The sequence below is a fragment of the Argentina silus genome (genome assembly GCF_951799395.1).
Source record: "Argentina silus genome assembly, chromosome: 8".
In the NCBI taxonomy this organism is placed as follows: Eukaryota; Metazoa; Chordata; class Actinopteri; order Argentiniformes; family Argentinidae; genus Argentina; species Argentina silus.
Genome location: NC_139662.1, coordinates 14,576,197 through 14,595,614, shown reverse-complemented (window position 1 = coordinate 14,595,614; position 19,418 = coordinate 14,576,197). Strand labels below are relative to the sequence as shown.

Genomic DNA, 19,418 nt, shown 5'->3' with positions numbered 1-19,418 from the left:
AGAACACTAATAGTTGTGGCATGTCTCCTCTGGGTATGACATCTACATTCTTTCTTCTGGTGTGGTTAGAAAACATCTTAGGGATTTCAGAAGGTCTAATGTGTTGATCTAATGTGTCAGATAGATAAATCGGAGAAGTAAAAAAAAATGTCCCAGATTACCCGAATTCACCCAACCTTGAAACACATTTTTATCCGCATCAGCGGAGAAAGACTCCATTCTACACGACAGGACAGTTAGATATTTTCTGTCATTTGTATGACAGCTCTACTGGAATAAATGCAAGACTGCCGGAATAGCTAGCTAGCATTGCAACTTGTAGTTCAAAGCAATCTAGCGAGGAGATGGCTAGTTAGCTAGTTAGCAAAAGCATGATGATGCTGAAAATGGCTGCGCATTCATAAAAAGTAAATTAGTCAACGTTCTTAGTCAACTTTTCCTGGAGAAAAAGTATTGACATTTTTTTATAAACGCACATTGGACAGCTTCGTTCTCATCCGGTCCTATGGTGTAATGGTTAGCACTCTGGACTTTGAATCCAGCGATCCGAGTTCAAATCTCGGTAGGACCTCGTCCTTTTGAGACAACAGTAACATTTCTCAATATCAGTCATTTGATTGTAAACAATGACATAGTTCCGTGTTTGTGAAAGTCTGAAGTGCACTATCATATGCAAAATGTCTAAATAACCGAAAATCCACTAGTTGTATGAAAGGGGAAGAACGACATCGCGTTATATAAACAGATGGACTGATTATTTGAGTCATGTGATATTATCTTATGTGTACTATGTCGCCTACACCAGCGGAGATTCTAGACCTTGTAAGCAAGTGATCCAAAATGCTAATTGTATCCTTTATTTATTCAGGGAAGTCCTTTTGAAACCAATGGTCAGCACTGAAAAGAAATAGACAGATGGATTATCTCGATGGAAATCTGAAGGTTTAAAATACCACACCAATCAGACTGAAAGAAAATCCGTTCCGTTTTCCATATTTTGATAGCCCAAGTAAATGAGCCAGTTCTCCTGCTGTACAGGGAGGCTCTTGGATGTAAAGACTAATTTATAACACGTTCTGTGTCCAATCAGGAGTAGGAATGCTTGTTCGGTCAATGTGACCTAGTATGCAATGTAGGCTTCTCTCCATTACACAATCAAGCTAAACACCACTGTAGCCTAATCAACCCATACAAGGGGACATTCATTCCCAGTGGGAACGCATTCATACAGAAATACTTAGACTTAGAAATACATAATTTAATAAATTCAAAGAAATACTTTCATCTGTCTATGAAGAAAACAGGCTTAAAAAAGGATTTCCTTGCATCCACTTATTAAAAGCAAAATTCAGCTTTTCCATTTGAAAGATGAAGTAAAACTGAAAGTGAGTTGATTATCAAAAGCTTTTCACTGTGGGTGGTCTACAGTATATCTTTTAATAACATGCTTATGACCCCTGGCTAAACTAGATTCTGATTCTGACTTACTGTACATTATACAAATAATACTCACACATCGCCAACTGTAATTCAATGGAAATGAAAAGTCAAACCCAAAACAAAATTATGACAGTTTATTTAAAATGTTATTTTGTTCCACTTAACATACATCATAGCCATTGTTAAAAAGGTATAGAAAGTAGTTCTTCAATTCAACATTTTTTGGAAGTTAAAGTGGAATGTTTTCAATAACACTACATTGTAAAATCTCTCCTCACTTCTCATATTGTACAAAGATAAAGGCCTAGTTTAACTGAGCTATACTCAAAGATGTTCAGAGATTGTACATAGAGGAACTTAATGAACAACATTTGCAAAAGTGTAGTAAAATAATACTGGATACAACAGTGACTATTTTGACCTGCACACCTTTCTAGTTCAGTGTATATCTATACTTTAGATCACTCAAACATTGCCAGAATCACAGAATTGGAATAAGTGGATATACCCAGTGGTGAAAATGGAATGGATTCACAAGGGAAACCCCCCCCCCCATTTCCATCCCTGAGAATACTATCTATTCATGTACAGCAGTGGAGGCTGCTGGAGGCAGAAATCGGAGGATGGGCTCATTGTAACTCATGGAATGGAATGAGGAACAGTGTCAAAGGAATGGTGTCAAACACACGCTTGACACCATTCCTCACTCCATTCCATGCATTACAATGAGCCCGTCCTCTGATTTGTACCTCCACCAGCCTCCACTGATGGACAGTAACTCTGTGGCAAGTATTCTTTCTCATCTCCCACACACAACAACCCCAGACGTTGTCACGGCGATGTCACTAAAGCTCTTCAGCTCAGAGCGCCATCGGCTCTTTGTACACAACTCCATTGCAGTTGGATGCATGACTGGATGTTGATGCTCGCCGGAGTGCAGTACAGTATATATGCAGTATACTGTAGGAGTGTACTGGGCCTATATCCCTTGGTATAAAGATTATCTCTAAGAAAGCAGACATCCAAGTCATCCCCTAAATCAACGACCGACGTGGTATCTGGTCTGTGCAGTCCAACTAAACAAACCATTCTGTATCCACTTAGGGACCTGAAGTCCGTAACACACAGTTAAATACACGCCATGTAGTTGAAATGACATCACAACAACAGGCTCTGATCAGAGCATCTTTCAATTTTGTATAAGCAGCAGTCTCAAAGAGAACAAACACGCAGCAAGAAAAACAAACAAGATTGAAAATATAAGTAGGCTTACATATAAAGTACTGTACAAACAGTAGAATACAGGACATATAATTACATAGTCAGCTTTAGAGGACAACCTTCCTAGATGTAACCCTTCTCATTGGATAATTGATTTCCTTCCATCACGTGATTGGTTCCAAACTTTCTCTTGCACAAAAGGAGGGCCAACACTGAGTAACAATGAAGCAACAGTAAAATGTTTTTTTCATCTGGGTGGACATCTGTCTGCAAAGCATCAATTGGACCCTGTGTGTGTGTGTGTGTGTGTGTGTGTGTGTGTGTGTGTGTGTGTGTGTGTGTATGTGTGTGTGTGTGTGTGTGTGTGTGTGAGTGTGTGTGTGAGTGTGTGAGTGAGTGAATGAATGAGTGAGAGAGAGAGTGGCGAGAGTGTGTATGAATATGTGTCTTTGTGCTTTCATGCATACCATGTGAAGAGGATCAATACTCTAAGCATGTGATTCCAACATTTCCAATATTAGAAAAAGTCGATGTGCTCTGTTGGGTGCTGTCCTTTACATACAAAACATCATGCTTCCTTCCATCGCTCTGCATGTGGACATGCTGTGAGTGTCGTGAGCCAATCAGTGACCAGCGTGTGATGCGTACAGGAAGTGACAGCCGGTCTGTGCTCTCAGATGTCTGTGGTCTCCAGGATCTTGAGAGGAATTTCCGCCTCCCCTGCCGCCTCCCCATTGGAACAGCGTTTGCCTTTGCTCTGCCCATTGGCCCGGTGGACGACGCTGCCTTTCCTCCCGTTGTTGTCGTCGGCGGGAGCGCTGACCTCCAGGCAGACGGTGGCACGGCTCACGGAGGAGTTGGTGTGGTAGTTACAGTGGGAGTCGCTAGTCACCAGGCTTCCTCTCCACACAGCCTTCACACGACCCCACTTCCTCCTTAGAGCGCTCTGCACCTGGAGGGGGGGGGGGGTGGTTGAGGAATGACACAGGTTGAAATAGAAGCTAAGAAGGTATGATAGATGCTTTTATCTTTATGGGTTGGTTCTCTGTACACAGATTAAGCCTAGTGATGAAGCCTAGTGATGAAGCCTAGTGATGAACCATAAATGGACAATCTCCATTGAAGATGCTGTTGAGACTCGTAGTACAGTAGGCTTAATCTGTGTATGGGGAAAGCGTCCTTTGTTTGCTATAGTGTGAGTTCATCTGGCTCCCTTCTCCCTCTCCCTGCAGACTCCCTTCAGGGCTATGCTACAGGAACCTGACCTGACAGGTGTCACACACAAACTCTTCCCCCTCCCCTCTATCGCCCCCTGACATGTTCTGTCAGGCATGGTCAGGCTGAGACAACTGCTAGAGAGGACGGAGAATTAGCCTACTTCATAACATGTGTGCTAGCTAGAGACAATGATCTACAGTATATACATAGATAGATGGATAGGTAGATAGATATAGTAGATAAAATAGATAGATATATATACAGTATATAGATAGATAGATAGATAGATAGATAGATAGATAGATAGATAGATAGATAGATAGATAGATAGATAGATAGATAGATAGATAGATAGATAGATAGATATAGATAGATAGATAGATAGATAGATAGATAGATAGATAGATAAACAGTATATACAGAGATAGATAGATAGATAGATAGATAGATAGATAGATAGATAGATAGATAAACAGTATATACATAGATATGGCTAAAGCACAACATCAAAAACAGCTGCCTACCCAGCCTCCCTGATGTAGACCCCTCTCAATAATAACTGATGTTGAACTCAGTAATCACAACTGTAGAACCCTTTAGTCTAAATAATCACTGGCAGACAAATGCAGTACATTCTTGAGAGAGAATGTAATACTGTTACTAAACAAAACATGTATGTTAGTAGCCAGACTGGGCATAATAATCAAACATGCAGGGGTGTGTTTGGGTTAGAAGAATGAATAAGAATTTGACTAGGAAATACAATATTCCATATTCTGTCGACTTCAAGTCTATCTCTCAGATGCAGCTGTGAGGTAATTACAGCCTCGTATTCGTACGGTGAGCTATCTCTGAGGATGTAATAACACACTGAAAGACACTTACCTCAGCATTACAGAAACAGAATATGATTGCCACCAGGAGCCCCTGTAAAATGAGAAGGGTTCAGTGAATGTTTCTCTAGATTAAAGGAGACCAATTATACTGGTTCTATCTCTCTTGGGGAGGGAGGGGGAGGGGGGGTAAGCTTGTTTTACTCCCTAGTTTGTAAACAATGTAACTGTAAACCAACATTGTATAGTATAGCTTCAAAACATGGGTAAAACTGTCATTTTGATCTCATGGAAGGCCAATCCTTGCATCCAGAGCTCCGTCTATACATTTGAGAGTGGTTACATTTCTCCAGCCCTATTCCTCAGCTGTTTCCCCCAAAAAGTGGCAGGGTGACCACTTGGTTGTGTGTGAATAGAGTGTACTTGCAGCTGTCAGGGGAGGCTTGTGGAGGTAGAAATCAGAGAGCAGGCTCATTGTAATGCATGGAATGGAATGAGGAATACACATGTTTGATACCATTCCTCATTCCGTTCCATGCATTACAATGAGCCTGCACCCTATTCAAAGAGCACCTTGAATACATCTTGTACATCTTTACCCCATGTGAGTGTATAAGCAGCAGCACTCAGTCCTCGTCTCTCCTGTACCTGGACGTGTGTGAAGATGTTCTCCTCCCTACTGTACTGTACCTGGAAGTGTGTGAAGATGTTCTCCTCCCTACTGTACTGTACCTGGAAGTGTGTGAAGATGTTCTCCTCCCTACTATACTGTACCTGGAAGTGTGTGAAGATGTTCTCCTCCCTACTGTACTGTACCTGGAAGTGTGTGAAGATGTTCTCCTCCCTACTGTACTGTACCTGGAAGTGTGTGAAGATGTGCATGATGAGCTCATAAATGTTCCTGGCAATGCGTCCCTCTGGCCTCGAGGGGACCAGGATGAACTGGGCCCCCAGCAGGGGGATTAGGATGAGAGTGGCACGGACTGCCTTCATGTAGGCGTTGGACTCAGCACTGTGGGTCACCTTCAGCTTGGTGATCAACACACGCACAATGTTGAGCAGGAAGAACAGGTTCACCTGGAGAGAGGGATGGGGGGACGGAGGGTGGGAGGGATGGAGGGAAGGAGGGAGTGAGGGTGGAGGGAGGAGGGAGTCGGGAGGGAGGGGGAGGATTAGGGGGAGGGTTAAGGGATGGAGTGAGAGAGATTGATGGAGAGAGACGGGAGAGGGAAATAAAAGATCTGACTCTGAATCCAGTCTGATTTGTTTTGACACACTTGTTCAGTAATAGCCCATAGGTGTATGGACTTATTACTCACAACTCAAACTCACAAGGTCAAAATGACACTATTACATGACATATGTTTGTACTGTCCACTTTGGATTTCCTCTGCCTGTATCTAAGATACAGAACATGTTTATTGTTTGTTCCTTGTTGAAGTCACACGCATGCGCATGCACACACACACGCACACGCACGCATACACACACGCACACACACGCACACACACGCTCACATTTTTACATTTTAGATATTTAGCAGACACCTTTATTCAAAGTGACTTACAAGTACATTTGTCAAAGTGAGTGAATCATCTATACATCAGTCATCATAAGAAAAACAAATATATGCTAGGACCAGGGGCTATTGACAGTCACAATGCTAGAAGAAGGAAAAATTACTTTTTTAATTATTATTATTATTATTTATTTTTTTCATTTACAGTAGAGAAACTGTACAGGGGGGTAGTGGGGATGAAGAGGTCTTTAGGAGGGACAGTCAAGATATAGCCTGAAGAGAACTGAGTCTTCAGTCTACGGCAGAAGATAGGTAGTGACAGACACACACAGGTAAACACAGACTCACATACACAGGGTATTAACTATGGTAATAACTCACGATCAGTGCTAGCTGAATGGGCCCTTGGATGATATAGAGTAGGTATGTGTCTGAGCTGATCCAGCACCTGAGAGAGAGAGAGGGGGGGGGAGAGAGAGAAAGGGAGACAGAGAGAGAGACAGAGAGAGAGAGAGAAATCAGTCCCCAATTGAATATAACTACAAATGATGATATAACATAATTCTCTTATCAAACCAGTAGTTCTCTATTCACAGTGCGAATGGCTTATGATCAGTTGATGAAGCCGTGATGATGATAAAGATTCTTAAGAGTTGCGTTTGAGTGCAACTCACTCAAAGTTTAACTTAAAAAGTTAAGGGGAAGATTTCACTTAAGAGGCACAGAGACGCTCCCTAGGGTTTCAACTGAAATACAGATCCTGAGATACCCTGCTACATGAGAGGCTGATAGAATACTAACAGAAGATGAACGCATCAAGTATTTATTACTCGTACTTCAATAACAAAGCCATCCTACTGTTTCATATTCTCATTTCAAACAGACACCCTCTCTCTCTGGTCTCTTCACATCCACAATCTGCTCAGCACTCACAACTCTGATCAGAAGAGCAAGAGAGAGCCCCAGAGCTTACAGTAGTCAACCTCTGGCTCTACCATCAATAAGCCCGTATCCTCTGATTTCTGCCCCCACCAACATCCCCTGCTCTCCACAGTATCCTATCAGCCTCTCATGGAGCAGTGCATCTCAGTATATCACTGGAGGCTGGCGTAGGTTGAAATCTGAGGACGAGCTCATTGTAATGCATGGGATGGAATAAGGAATGGTACCCAAACCCCTGACTCCACCAGCCTCCACTGATACACTGTAAAGAAAACGATACGCCCTCTCTCTTATCTCTTCACAACCCTATGTCTCTTCACATCCCCAATCTGCTTAGAACAGCATAAGGACATCCTGAGAAATCTGTCCGATCTTTCAGTGTGTCAGTAGGACTGAGCCTTCCAACGAGAAAGGGAAGAAGAACCGCTGCACCCAAACAATGTTGCCACGACAACAACAACAACAACAACAACCTCAGCAACGGACCTAAGTTCAACCTAAGCATGCTCAACCAAACACAGTACAGAGAGGTGGTTGGGTTCTTATACGTTACTTGTCATTGTAGAAGAGGCCGCGGGCCACAGCATGCGTGATGGCAGGGATGATGGGGAAACCTGGGAGAGAGACAACAGGACAAGGGGTCTATGACTGATACATAGTGGCTACAGACAGGCTTCATAGAGCTACATACAGGCTTCATAGACACCAATGAGACATTCATGGGCAAGGCATTGAAAGCGTAGTATAAGATGACAGTATAGATTATCTGTGAAGGATTGGATGATCTCTGTGGGTCTTCACAGTGTTTCTGATGGCCTTGTTGAGCCTTTTAAAAGTGTGAGTCACATGATATGTGCTGAGGGGGACGACGACACTGACACAACAATGAGTCAGTCAGGCAGAGGACTCAGGCAGTGGCTGCCCACAACCCATCAGTGTCACTGTGAGGCTGCAGTGTGTGTGTGTGTGTGTGTGTGGGGGGGGGGGGGGGGGGGGGGGCACGAGTGACAGTCAGGCTCAGTAAGACATAGAGAGAGAGAGAGAGTGAGACAGCGAGAAAGAGTGTGAGAGAGAGAGACAGATAAGGAGTTGAGATAGAATAGAGAGAGGGGGGTAGCACTAGTGCCAGTCAGGCTCGGTTAAGAAATATATCCTCTCACCCCAGCCCAGGACGTAGTACCACCCCAGCTGCTGCTCTCCTACGAACACGGCCACAATGATGAGGGTGTGGAGGTAGATCCCTTCACACAGCATCCAGAAGTAGTTGGTCCCAAACGTGTACTGGTTCAGGACGGACAGGATCTTACAGCCAATCTGACAGAGCAATCTAGCTGTTAGCTACAGGATTGTAGGCTACAGTACTTACAGGGTTGCTAGCCACTAGCCGTTAGCTACAGTACTTACAGGGTTGTTAGCCGCCAGCTCCTGGTTGTTAACCACAGCGGAGAACCAGATGACGGTGCAGATGGAGTTGAGGATGAAGGAGAGGAACATGTTCTTGTGGAGGGAGATCCTCTGACAGCTCAGGCTCCTAGTGTGGATTTAAACAGAGAGGCTGTGAGGAGCCAATTACAGATTGCCCCTTTAATCAAAGCACTTGTGAGCAGTGTAAATTGTTCTTCCTTTATCAGGAGAAGTATACATGTGCCTCTGTGGGTGAATGAATGAATTATATATATATATTATATATTATATATATATAATACATGCTAAACTCACTTGAAGTAGGAGAAGATGCAGAGGGAGATGATGAGGGAGACCACGGAGAGCCCATGGCCCACGACAGCCAGGTAGTACAAGCCGTAGGTAAACTACAGTTGGGAGAGAGAGAGAGGGAGAGAGAGAGAGACAGAGAGAGAGGGAGAGAGAGACAGGGAGAGAGAGAGAGAGAGAGAGGGAGAGAGGGGAGAGAGAGAGAGAAAGAGAGAGAGACAGTGACACAGGAAAGAGAGAGAGGGGAGAGTTGGAGAGAGGGAAAAAATGGAAGCAATACAATTTATATAATTGTCTCTGTGTTGTTTTACAATATGTACCTGATGTTGCTGTTACCATGACACTCGTAGTCCTTGAGAGTATAAATAAAGTTGGATTGAATTGAACTGAATAGAAAATCAATTCACTGCTTTAAGGACACAATAGAGTCATGTTGGTCTCTTTCACTGAACCAAATGCATCACAATCCTTCAGAAACCCGGCTTTAGAATAAATGCTACATGTTCGAACTCGGGTCTCCTCCGATACAAACAGTACCTTGAGCTTGGCCTTGGTGTAGGTTTGACACTGGGTGTAGTTGGACCAGAGACGGTTGCTCTCTGGGTGGTGGAACCACTGGCCGTCAGAGTTACACACTTTAGTCACCTTCTCTGTGTGACACAGGGGGAGGGGAGGGTGTCAGGGGGGCAGACTGGAGGCAAATATACTCTATGTCTGGTTCTTATATTATATGTCATGTCATATACATATACATTGATTCATTGATTGATTCGGTCGGTCAGTCGGTCAGCCGGTTGGTCAGACAGTCAGACATTCAGACCGACAGTCAGTCAGACTTATTAATTAATTAATTAATTCATGCATTAATGAATTCATGCTTTAATTCATTCATGTATTAATTAATTAATTAATTAATTAATTAATTAATTAAGTCAGTCAGTCAGTCAGTCATTCAATCACTCACTCACTCACTCACTGTGTGTGTGTGTGTGTGTGTGTGTGTGTGTGTGTGTGTGAGCCTCACCAGCGGGATCAAAGTCCTGGAAGTACTCAGGGCAGTGCTGCATTGCAACGATGCCTGGCTCTGTGTCGCCCCAACACATCCAGCCGTCCCACGTGCGGTTACAGAACGTACCTGCAGGGGGAGCCAGTGGATGAGAATGGGTCAGATGTGCTACATTCAAGCAGGCTATGTTAGACCACAACACTACAGTTCTACAAACCAAGGGAAAATGTTTCCTATACATTCCTGTATATTCCTATATATCAGGGGAGGCTGGTGGAGATAGAAATCAGAGGATGGGCTCATTATAATGCATGGAATGGAATGAGGAATGGTATCAAACGTGTGTTTTTGATACCATTCCTGAATTCTTCCCATGCATTACAATGGGCCCATCCTCTGATTTCTACCTCCACCAGCCTCCCCTGCTTTATACAGTATCCACTATAAGTTTGCTATTGAGATGATTCTGAAGACACTAGGAATAACAGTCGCTCCCTCACTCCCTGTGAACATGACGCCAACATCAAGCCAAAAGAGACAGAAAACATGCATACCAAAGAATCCTGCTTTAATCGTTTTGAAATTATATAGTTTTAAGATGACTAACGCAAATCTATGCAAATAGATTAAATCTAAGGAGTAGGAAGACCGAGTGTCTGTTTGTAAGTGCTTTAGCGATCTAGCTGTGTAGCTCCGGCCCATATCACTTCAAACACGACCAATATCAACAATACAAGGAAGCCTGAACCGCAGGCTGTTGTATGTGGGGAAATAGAAGAATAACATCTCAGAGGTTGTTGTTTTCTGAGCTACGTAGAGGCAACAGCCTGGCCCTGGAGTCAACAGACACCACTTCCCTCCATTCAGACCTGTGAGGAGTCACTTCCCTCGCTTCCCTTCTCTGTCTCTCACGCTCATGCTCTCTCTCTCTCGCTATCTCTCCCTCTCTCTCTCACTCTCTCTCTGTTTTGCCTTCTCTCTCTCTTTCTCTCTCCTTCTCTCACATGTGCGCATGTGTGTGTGAATACTGTGCATACAGGTTTGCACCCGTGATCACCCGTGTGTGTACACCCGTGTGTGTGTGTGTGTGTGTGTGTGTGTGTGTCACCATTGTCGCTGCGTGGCGCCTCATGGATGATCTTCATGTAGCACTCAAACTGGGCTGAGAGGATCTGCGCCCTGGTCACCGTGGTCGACATAGGGACATTAGACTCCTCCTTCTCCTCCTCCTCCGACGCCGCCATCATGGCCCCCACCTCTTCACCCCGGCACACCTGTCAGATGGGTGGATTACCTCACTGTACCTCAATACAGACACTGTAGTATACAGGGACCATGAACACTGAGCAACATCTCTGGACAGTGGATGTCCCAGATTTCTCACATTTGAAATAAGACAAGTAACACACACACACACACACGCATGCACACACACACACACACACACACACACACACACACACACACACACACACACACACACACACACACACACACACCTCACCTCAGTGTTGAGCAGTAGCAGAGGCAGAAGCAGGCGGAGTGATGGGATCCTCCACATGGTTCTGTAAGGACACAGACCGGGGTTGTCAGTAAGCATCTACAGACAGCAGGGGTCTGGTAGAGGTAAAAATTGGAGGACGGGCTCCTTTTAATGCACGGAATGGAATGTTGAATGGTATCAATCACCCATGCATTAATGAGCCTGTCTACCTCAACCACCCTCCCCTGACACCCTCAACTAACACTCCTGCAGGGCAGGAATGAGATGCATGAGAGCGCTGTTACTGGAGTCACACAGGGACAGATCCACTACGAGGGACAGATCCTCCCTGAGGGACATCTGGTCCAGCTCACCATGCTAAACATGATTAGCCTGAATAGTTTCCATTAAATGGACCGTATGTCAACGAGCGGACACACTGTGAAAGAGAGGTGAATAAAACATAAATACATGAGTGTTCCTTCTGTTCAGTTTGTTTGTGTGATGGAGAAGCTTTAGCTTTAGCTCGGCGGGTCAACACAGTCTTTTGTCAATGAGCGCGAAGCAGGTTTGAACTATTTTGGAATGAAAGTAGACATTCTCAGCTTTAATTCAGTGTTGGGATTTTTTCAGATTGGGTTTACCATTTAGAAAGTACAACATGTTTTAAACATACTCCCCCTATTTCAGGGCTCTAAACTTTAGTTAGGTTAGATACAAATTAACAAACAAACATGCAGCAGAACATGTAGGCTACAACACGGCCATAAACAGGAAGTTCATCCTCAATGGAAGGTCACAGCCCCACTCGGGGGTCAAAGGTCACGGAACATGTTGATAAACAATACCATCTCCAGGATGATTACTGTTGATGTTCTGAACAGAGAGATCCATGAATGTACAGTATGATGTATCAAACCTCCTCTCCTAGGAAATCTAGACGCTCCCTCTCCAAATGTTGACTCTCTCTATCTTACAGCGAGAGAGGCCAATTCCTCCTGGAACCTTCTACGCGTATATATGGGTTTGTGAGTCTGTGTGAGAGCATCTTGTTTCAAACAGGGTTATGAAAATGTTATGAGTGTAAAACATGAACAAAAGAAGAGGCAAGGGAGAGAGGGCCAGCAGGGAGGGAGAGGGAAGGAAAGACAAAGAGAGGGAAGGAGAGAAATAGAGGGGAAAATAGAGAATGCCTTGGAGCTTTGGGAGGATGAGGTTTAGTGATGCAGAATGAGTCAGAATAACCATTATAAACCTACTTCTTTCTCTTTGTCTCTCCCTCCCCTTCTTTATCTCTCTCTCTCTCTCACACACACACCTTCTCTCTTTCTCTTTTTCAGGCTCTCTTCTCTCTCTCTCTAGAAAGTAGAAATCGGACGACGGACTCATTGTAATGCATGGAATGGAATGAGGAATGGTATCAAACATGTGTGGTCTATATATAGGGGTCTCTTTGGCCTAAAGCTTTCGTGGCACCTGACTACAGCCCCCTATGGGGACACAGGGTGATACAGATTCTTTGTAAAGCTCTCATCTGACCTGCTCTGTACACCACCTGGCTTCCCATAGCCCAGAAACATCTCCATTCCATTCACATTAGTCTGTCGAACTATTCTGGAGCAGTCTGCAGAGCAACAGCATTCTGCGTTTCATCATCTACCATCTGCATTTGGACCTATCTAGACAGAAACAGCCTTGCCACATCGCATACAGTAGCTTGATGCCAGGGGAGGTAGAAATCGGGAGGACGGGCTCATTGTAATGCATGGAACGGAATGAGGAACAAGGTATTATTCCGTTCCATGCATCACAATGAAGCCGTCCTCCGATTTCAACCTCCAACGGTCTCCACTGCTTGATGCATAATGTTAGCTGTCAGCCTTTAAGGACGCCAAGCTAGAGAAGTTACACTGACTATCACCATCTACAACACCCAATTACTCATTTAGAGAGAGAGAGAGAGAGAGAGAGAGAGAGAGAGAGAGAGAGAGAGAGAGAGAGAGAGAGAGAGAGAGATGCAGACAATAAATGACCTAAGAGCTATGGGAGGGCATGTGGCCCCATCAATAAAACAAGCTATAACCAATGCATCAAATAAATACCCTGAAGCAGGGATCACAGTATCAACCCTTTTTCCACACAGTGACGTCCCCTTCAACATAACCATGGATAACAATGTACATCTGTCGAGGCACTGTGCCCTAATGCCTAATGTTTACCAGGCTCACTACAGAGACATCCGCCCTGCACCACATGTGGGACCATTCACCAAAGTACCAGGTGTAAAACAGGGAAGAACCTCAGGGGATAAGCTAATTTGGTATAGACCAGACTTAACCCACTCTATTCAAAACAGGAGCATTTTACATCCGGTTATAAATAAATAAGGACATTATCTCAACAGAATTGAATTGAGAGAGAGTGTCAGACATTGCCAAAGCACACAGAAAAGGACATATAAATTAATGACAGAAAGGGAAATTATGATGAATCAACAATAACATAACAGTAGCAATTAGCAGTTCAGCTACTCCCAATAGTAAGGTTAGGCTACTATTTATGTTGTCGTTCCACAGGCTGTCCCTAAGGTTGTGGCAGCAGGCCAGGTATTTGACTGCCAATTTGGCTACCAAATTCTCTCTTTCTTTCTCTCTCTCTTTCTCCTCTCTATCTCTCTCTCCCCCCTTTCTATCGCCTCTCTCTCCTCTCTCTCTATCTTTGTCCCTCTCTCTCTCCTCTCTCTCTCTCTCTCCCTCCCTCTTCTTTCTCTCCTCTCTGAAGATAACGCTAGCCCTGCAAGAGAGAACACACACTATGAATAAGCATTTGAAAGCTTGAAAGCACAATGACATAGGTGACTAAATACATTTCTTATTATGAACGTGAATGTGTGAATGAATACTAATGTGTTCCACATCAGAGAGTCTGGTTTTGTTTGCCATTGTTCCAGGTTAATTAGAGCATCTGCTGCTTCAATTACCTCACCTGATTACACTCATTAATAACTCCACAATCACACAAGCTAAGCAGGCGGGACCAGGAGGCATCCGCAAATCATAATTCATATGTAGATGAGTGTCGAGGCCAGAAGCCTGCTACAAAGAAGCCATTGATTTGTAATCAGGCTGTTTATGGTAACGTGTTGCCAGGATGAAAGACATGAGCAGCATCCAGCTACAGATGATATCTGTTTCGTTGGTGGTGTTCATGATGAGTGAAAAGATGGAGGGTAGCTGGAGGTCAGGACAAACCTTTTTTAAGGTTTACAGTATAAACCAAGGTTTAACCCTTTTTTATTACCTTGAAACCAAGGAGAGTTTGGGTCAGGGGAGGCTGGTGGTGGTAGAAATCGGAGGACGGGTTCAATTGTAATGCATTATGACAACATTACTACAAAGATTATATCAGATAAATGACATTTATGGACAGCAAATGATGTTGATATAATTCATTCAATTGATTGAATGAATATTCATTCACTGAGTTAGCCCAGAATAGTCACAGGTGTGAAACTGTAATGACAGCTAGAAATGGTTTCTCTTGGCAACCACTTAAGAGGCTTTTCATAAACACTCAGTTAAACTCATCAAACTGTCACTCACAGATGGCTCATAATATCACCCACGCAATACATACAAAAACCATCAATGATTGGGAAATCATTTAGTTACTTTGATTTTTGATCAACAACCAGACATTCCTTCCATGGATGTATCGACTGGCTGTGAATAGTCAATATGTAGTTAACCTTTCTCAAGTTCAGTTCACCCTACACATCTACCAGTGGAGGCAGAAATCGGAGGACGGTCTCATTGTAATGCATTGAATTGAATGAAAAATGGTATCAAACACACGTGTTTGATGCATTACAATGAGCTATCCTCCGATTTCTACCTCCACAAGCCTCCACTGACATCTGTACTTCAGAGAGGAAGAGGGGAAAAGGGGAAGAGGGGAAAATAAATTGATGGTGCACAGCAACTCTCTCACCAATCCCATAGGACTCTTAACATGAGTGGCCCACAGATCTGTAAAATGGACTGCTTTGAAAATGTCACTCTTAAACTACATCTTGAAACCAACAGTGTGTTATAATAATAATAATAATAATAATAATAATAATAATAATAATAATAATAATAATGCATTTTAGAATGCATTTATTTTGTATAGCGCTGGAGAGAACACGAATATTCTCATGGAGAGAACAAGAATAGATAGATAAATAAAAAGTAAAACATTTGAAAATATCACTCTCTAACTATATCCTGAAACCAACAATGTGTTATTATGTGAGTAGATGTCGTCATAAGCCTCAACCGTTTCCATCATGAAGCCGTTAATCATCCGTTTGGTGCACCAACAGAGTCTAAAACCCTAAAAGGACACAAAATGAACGTCATTGCTCTCAGGGGTCATGGGGTCGTCAGAGGAAAGCTGGGAAATGTAAATATTGTTCATAAAAACATGGAATGATTAGTCAGCCTGGTCTAATGGCTTACAGATGCTATGGCACTATAAGAGGATTTTTCATAAATACACACACACACACACACACACACACACACACACACACACACAGACACGCACATTCCCTCTTGCCGTCATCAAGGCCTGATGTCTCTGAGTAATTGGGAAAAACTGGGAAAGTTTGAAAAAAAGAAAAATAATTGAATCAAAATCAGTGTGACGGGAAGAAGCTAACATCAGAGGGGGATGTGCTCTGGTGCTGCTGGGGATTGATAAAACAAGCTTTTAGCACGGAAAAGCTTTTACTGTGAAGAGACCTTGGTTTTCTGAAACAAACTGTACAGTGTTTGTCACAGATAAATTGGTACTGATGCTGCTTATTACAAGCCATGAAAAGCAAATAGTGCTTTTCAAAGCAACATAATTTATCCTCGCTCCTCTTTTGCTTTAAAAGTTGTGTCTTTCTCTCACTTTCCCTCAGTAGACTGCAGGGGAGGCTGGTGGAGGTAGAAATTGGAGGACAGGCTCATTGTAATGCGTGGAACTGAATTGCAATTGATACCATTCCTCATTCCGTTCCATGCATTGTTTTATGAGCCCATCCTCCAATTTCTACCTCCACCAGCCTCCCCTGGTGACATGGTCTGAGATGTCATAACTCACTGAGTCATAACTCACTGGGAACAGTCAAGAGTGGGGAGGTTGTTTATACCCCCCCCCCCACACACACACACACACACACACACCTCAGGAAGGATGGAGCAGGCAGAGGCCTCTCTTCCTCTGTTGTCATGCTACTTCCTGTCCTGCCCCTCTACCAACAACTATTCTCATGTTAAAAATATCCCTCCATTGTTCCACCGACACAAAGGACCAGGGTCATAGGGCGGGAACACAGAGACCACAACTTTCATCACTGAACACTGGTAATGGTCTCATCTACCGTTCCCAGTCTTCCTGACGATGGGGGTCCAGTAGGATGAAACTATGCTGAGCATCCAGTAAGACTAAATCTGCTCCGCAACTTAGTTGAGTACAGGTGAGGCTGGTGGAGGTAGAAATCGAAGGATGGCTCATTGTAATGCATGTGTGGTTTGATACCATTCCTCAATGCATTCCATGCGTTACTGTACAATGAGCCCGTCCTCCGATTTCTACCTCCACCAGCCTGGTTGAGTTCTATGACATACACAAGCCTCTCCCCCAGATACATGACCGAGCCACGGCCAATTGTCTCACAGCCGTTCACAGACGGTATGTCTAGAGGACCGTTTCTCAACTCTGCATGGCTCTATAAATCACAGACTTTGTTGTGTTTCCAGGCTTTTCCAGGCTTTTCCAAGGCTGACTGTCTATTCCTGAGTGATTATGGACTTGCTTATTTTCCCATCGCTGGATCCAAAAATAGTTTTCCCAAGCTTGGAGCCATGCCATGCTGTTGTGTCCTGGGGGGCATCGTGAGCACGAACAGTACAGGACAGCACAACCCCCCCCCGGTTCATACTGTCCCACCACCATACCCCAAATAAACACTGCTCCCACTACACACACTCCTACTCTCCCACTAACTAATGAACTAGCCACGGTCACGGTGCCATGAGGATGCAGTGACCCAACTCTAACACACACACACACACACACACACACACACACACAAATGCACTACACACACTGCACAAGAGCCCATTTCCCACCGGCCCACCATCTTCCCCCCAAACCCACTGCATACACACACACACACACACACACACACACACACACACACACACACACACACACACAGCTATCCTGAATGTATCACATTCTTCTTGGATGTCCTATGGGATGAATACTACTGAGAGGTGAAGCATGCCTGTGGTACTGTATATGAAGTCTGATCCAGAACATAAAATACCAACAGAGATAGTTAGCCACAACTTCCCCAACCCTGACCCCCCCCCACCCCCAACTGTCCTTTCACCTCTCCATTACTGAGAATAGGCTAGGTAACACTAACCCCCAGGCCTCTTCTCTTCCGCTACTCAAAATAAATTGGAGGTTAGTTAGGCTTGGTGAGATTGTGAAACGGTTTGGGACTAAAGTAGCAGGCATAACACCTATTTATACCTCCTAGTTCAACAGCTGCCTGGCAGGGCTGTGTGTTCCTCATGCGCAGCGATGGGGGCCTGGGGGCCAGGGGGCCGGCAGGGCAGAGATACACTGGACCTCAGACCAGAGAGTCTGCACCATTAAACATCACTTGAATGTTATGGACACACAGAGAGAGCAGACCTGGAGACACGTTGACATACCACAGCAGAGCCTCAGGGACACCTGTCCTCTACAGTTAGTGTTACTCACAAAACAGTCACACCACCACATCACGTGAAAACGCACGCACACACACACACACACACACACACACCTGCGCACATACTACGATGCACACGCAAGCATGCACAAACACACACACACACACACACACACACAAACACACACACACACACACACACACAAACACACACACACACACACACACACACACATAAGGTCCTGGGAAGAACTCTACTGACTATACCATAATTATACCATGTTTTACTAAGTTCTGTCTCTGGTGCATGGCTTTGCTCTGATCAACAGCCATGCCATGGGCCAACATGAACAAATTTGTCATGTGTTCCAGAATTCATAAACGCTTACAGTCAACACAACACAGCCAACAGGTCACAGCTTGCTTATCACTCCTCCCTCTTTTTAAAATGCGTTTTCAAATGAGAGACTTCTATGGGATTATTCACTGACTTCATTTTTTAAGATGACTGAAGACAAAGCACCATGATCTTGCTGGACATCCTAAAAACACACACACGCGCACACAGACACAGACACAGACACAGACACAGACACAGACACACACACACACACACACACACACACACACACACACACACACACACACACACACGATATGTTCGCTATAATTTGACATCATATAAGATTTCGACACAATAATCAAACGCTAAAATAATCATCACAGATACATCTGTAGATGTTCGTCAAACAGCTTTTGTGAATGTCCTTGCAGTAGACCACTAGACCCAAGCAAAAACCCTCCCAAATAAGCAAGACATAATTGTAAAGGCAGACAGCACATACCTTTGTTTATGATCTTCTAACTACTTTACGAACGTCTCCTCTTTTACATGCTCCAGTGTTATTCTCGCGTGCTGTGTCCACTGGCCAGTCAAGCCCGCGCCACCAGGACTTGATCTGACACTCACGGATGTAGAGGGCGGTCCGTACAAAGCCTTTGAGGAATTTCATTTGCGGAGTATATTCATGTACAATTATTCATAATTTCAGACATAACATTTCCCAAAATGATTAGTATTTCGTTAATCATCATTTTGGGAGAGTCTAAACGAAATAGCCTACCTAATCATTTTGGGGAAATTCCTAAATAAACTTAACAGAAAGAATAACAAAGACAAAGACAATCTTAGAAACTCAAACTTTGACATTGATACGTCTTTTGGTGATTTTTCAATCTGAAACCTTTTTTTTATTTTTGTTTTTTATATTTCCAGAACTCTT

General features: G+C 43.8%; 1 protein-coding gene and 1 long non-coding RNA gene across 3 annotated transcripts in view; both read right to left on the bottom strand.

The window, feature by feature from the left end:
- LOC310808728 overlaps nt 1-17,634 on the bottom strand; it is a 139,921-nt gene extending 122,287 nt beyond the window's left edge. Inside the window, exon 1 of the long non-coding RNA XR_014554372.1 lies at nt 17,603-17,634. This is a non-coding gene — a long non-coding RNA (uncharacterized lncRNA). The remainder of the gene's footprint in view (nt 1-17,602) is intronic.
- calcrl2 (calcitonin receptor-like 2) lies at nt 1,567-19,113 on the bottom strand. Of its 2 annotated transcripts, XM_083675740.1 has the most exons (13): nt 18,981-19,113; nt 11,397-11,457; nt 11,001-11,166; nt 9,911-10,021; nt 9,424-9,536; nt 8,893-8,984; nt 8,578-8,704; nt 8,334-8,487; nt 7,727-7,787; nt 6,613-6,679; nt 5,571-5,789; nt 4,765-4,806; nt 1,567-3,613 (listed from the first exon to the last, which is right to left on the bottom strand). In XM_083675740.1, exons 2-13 carry the CDS (start codon nt 11,451-11,453, stop codon nt 3,335-3,337), a joined length of 1,488 nt encoding a protein of 495 aa, XP_083531866.1. In that variant the 5' UTR covers nt 11,454-11,457; nt 18,981-19,113; the 3' UTR covers nt 1,567-3,334. The 2 variants fall into 2 exon arrangements, with proteins under 2 accessions (XP_083531866.1, XP_083531865.1); XM_083675739.1 differs by lacking the exon at nt 18,981-19,113 and having other exon boundaries at nt 11,397-11,516.
- Between the last annotated feature and the right edge of the window lie 305 nt (nt 19,114-19,418).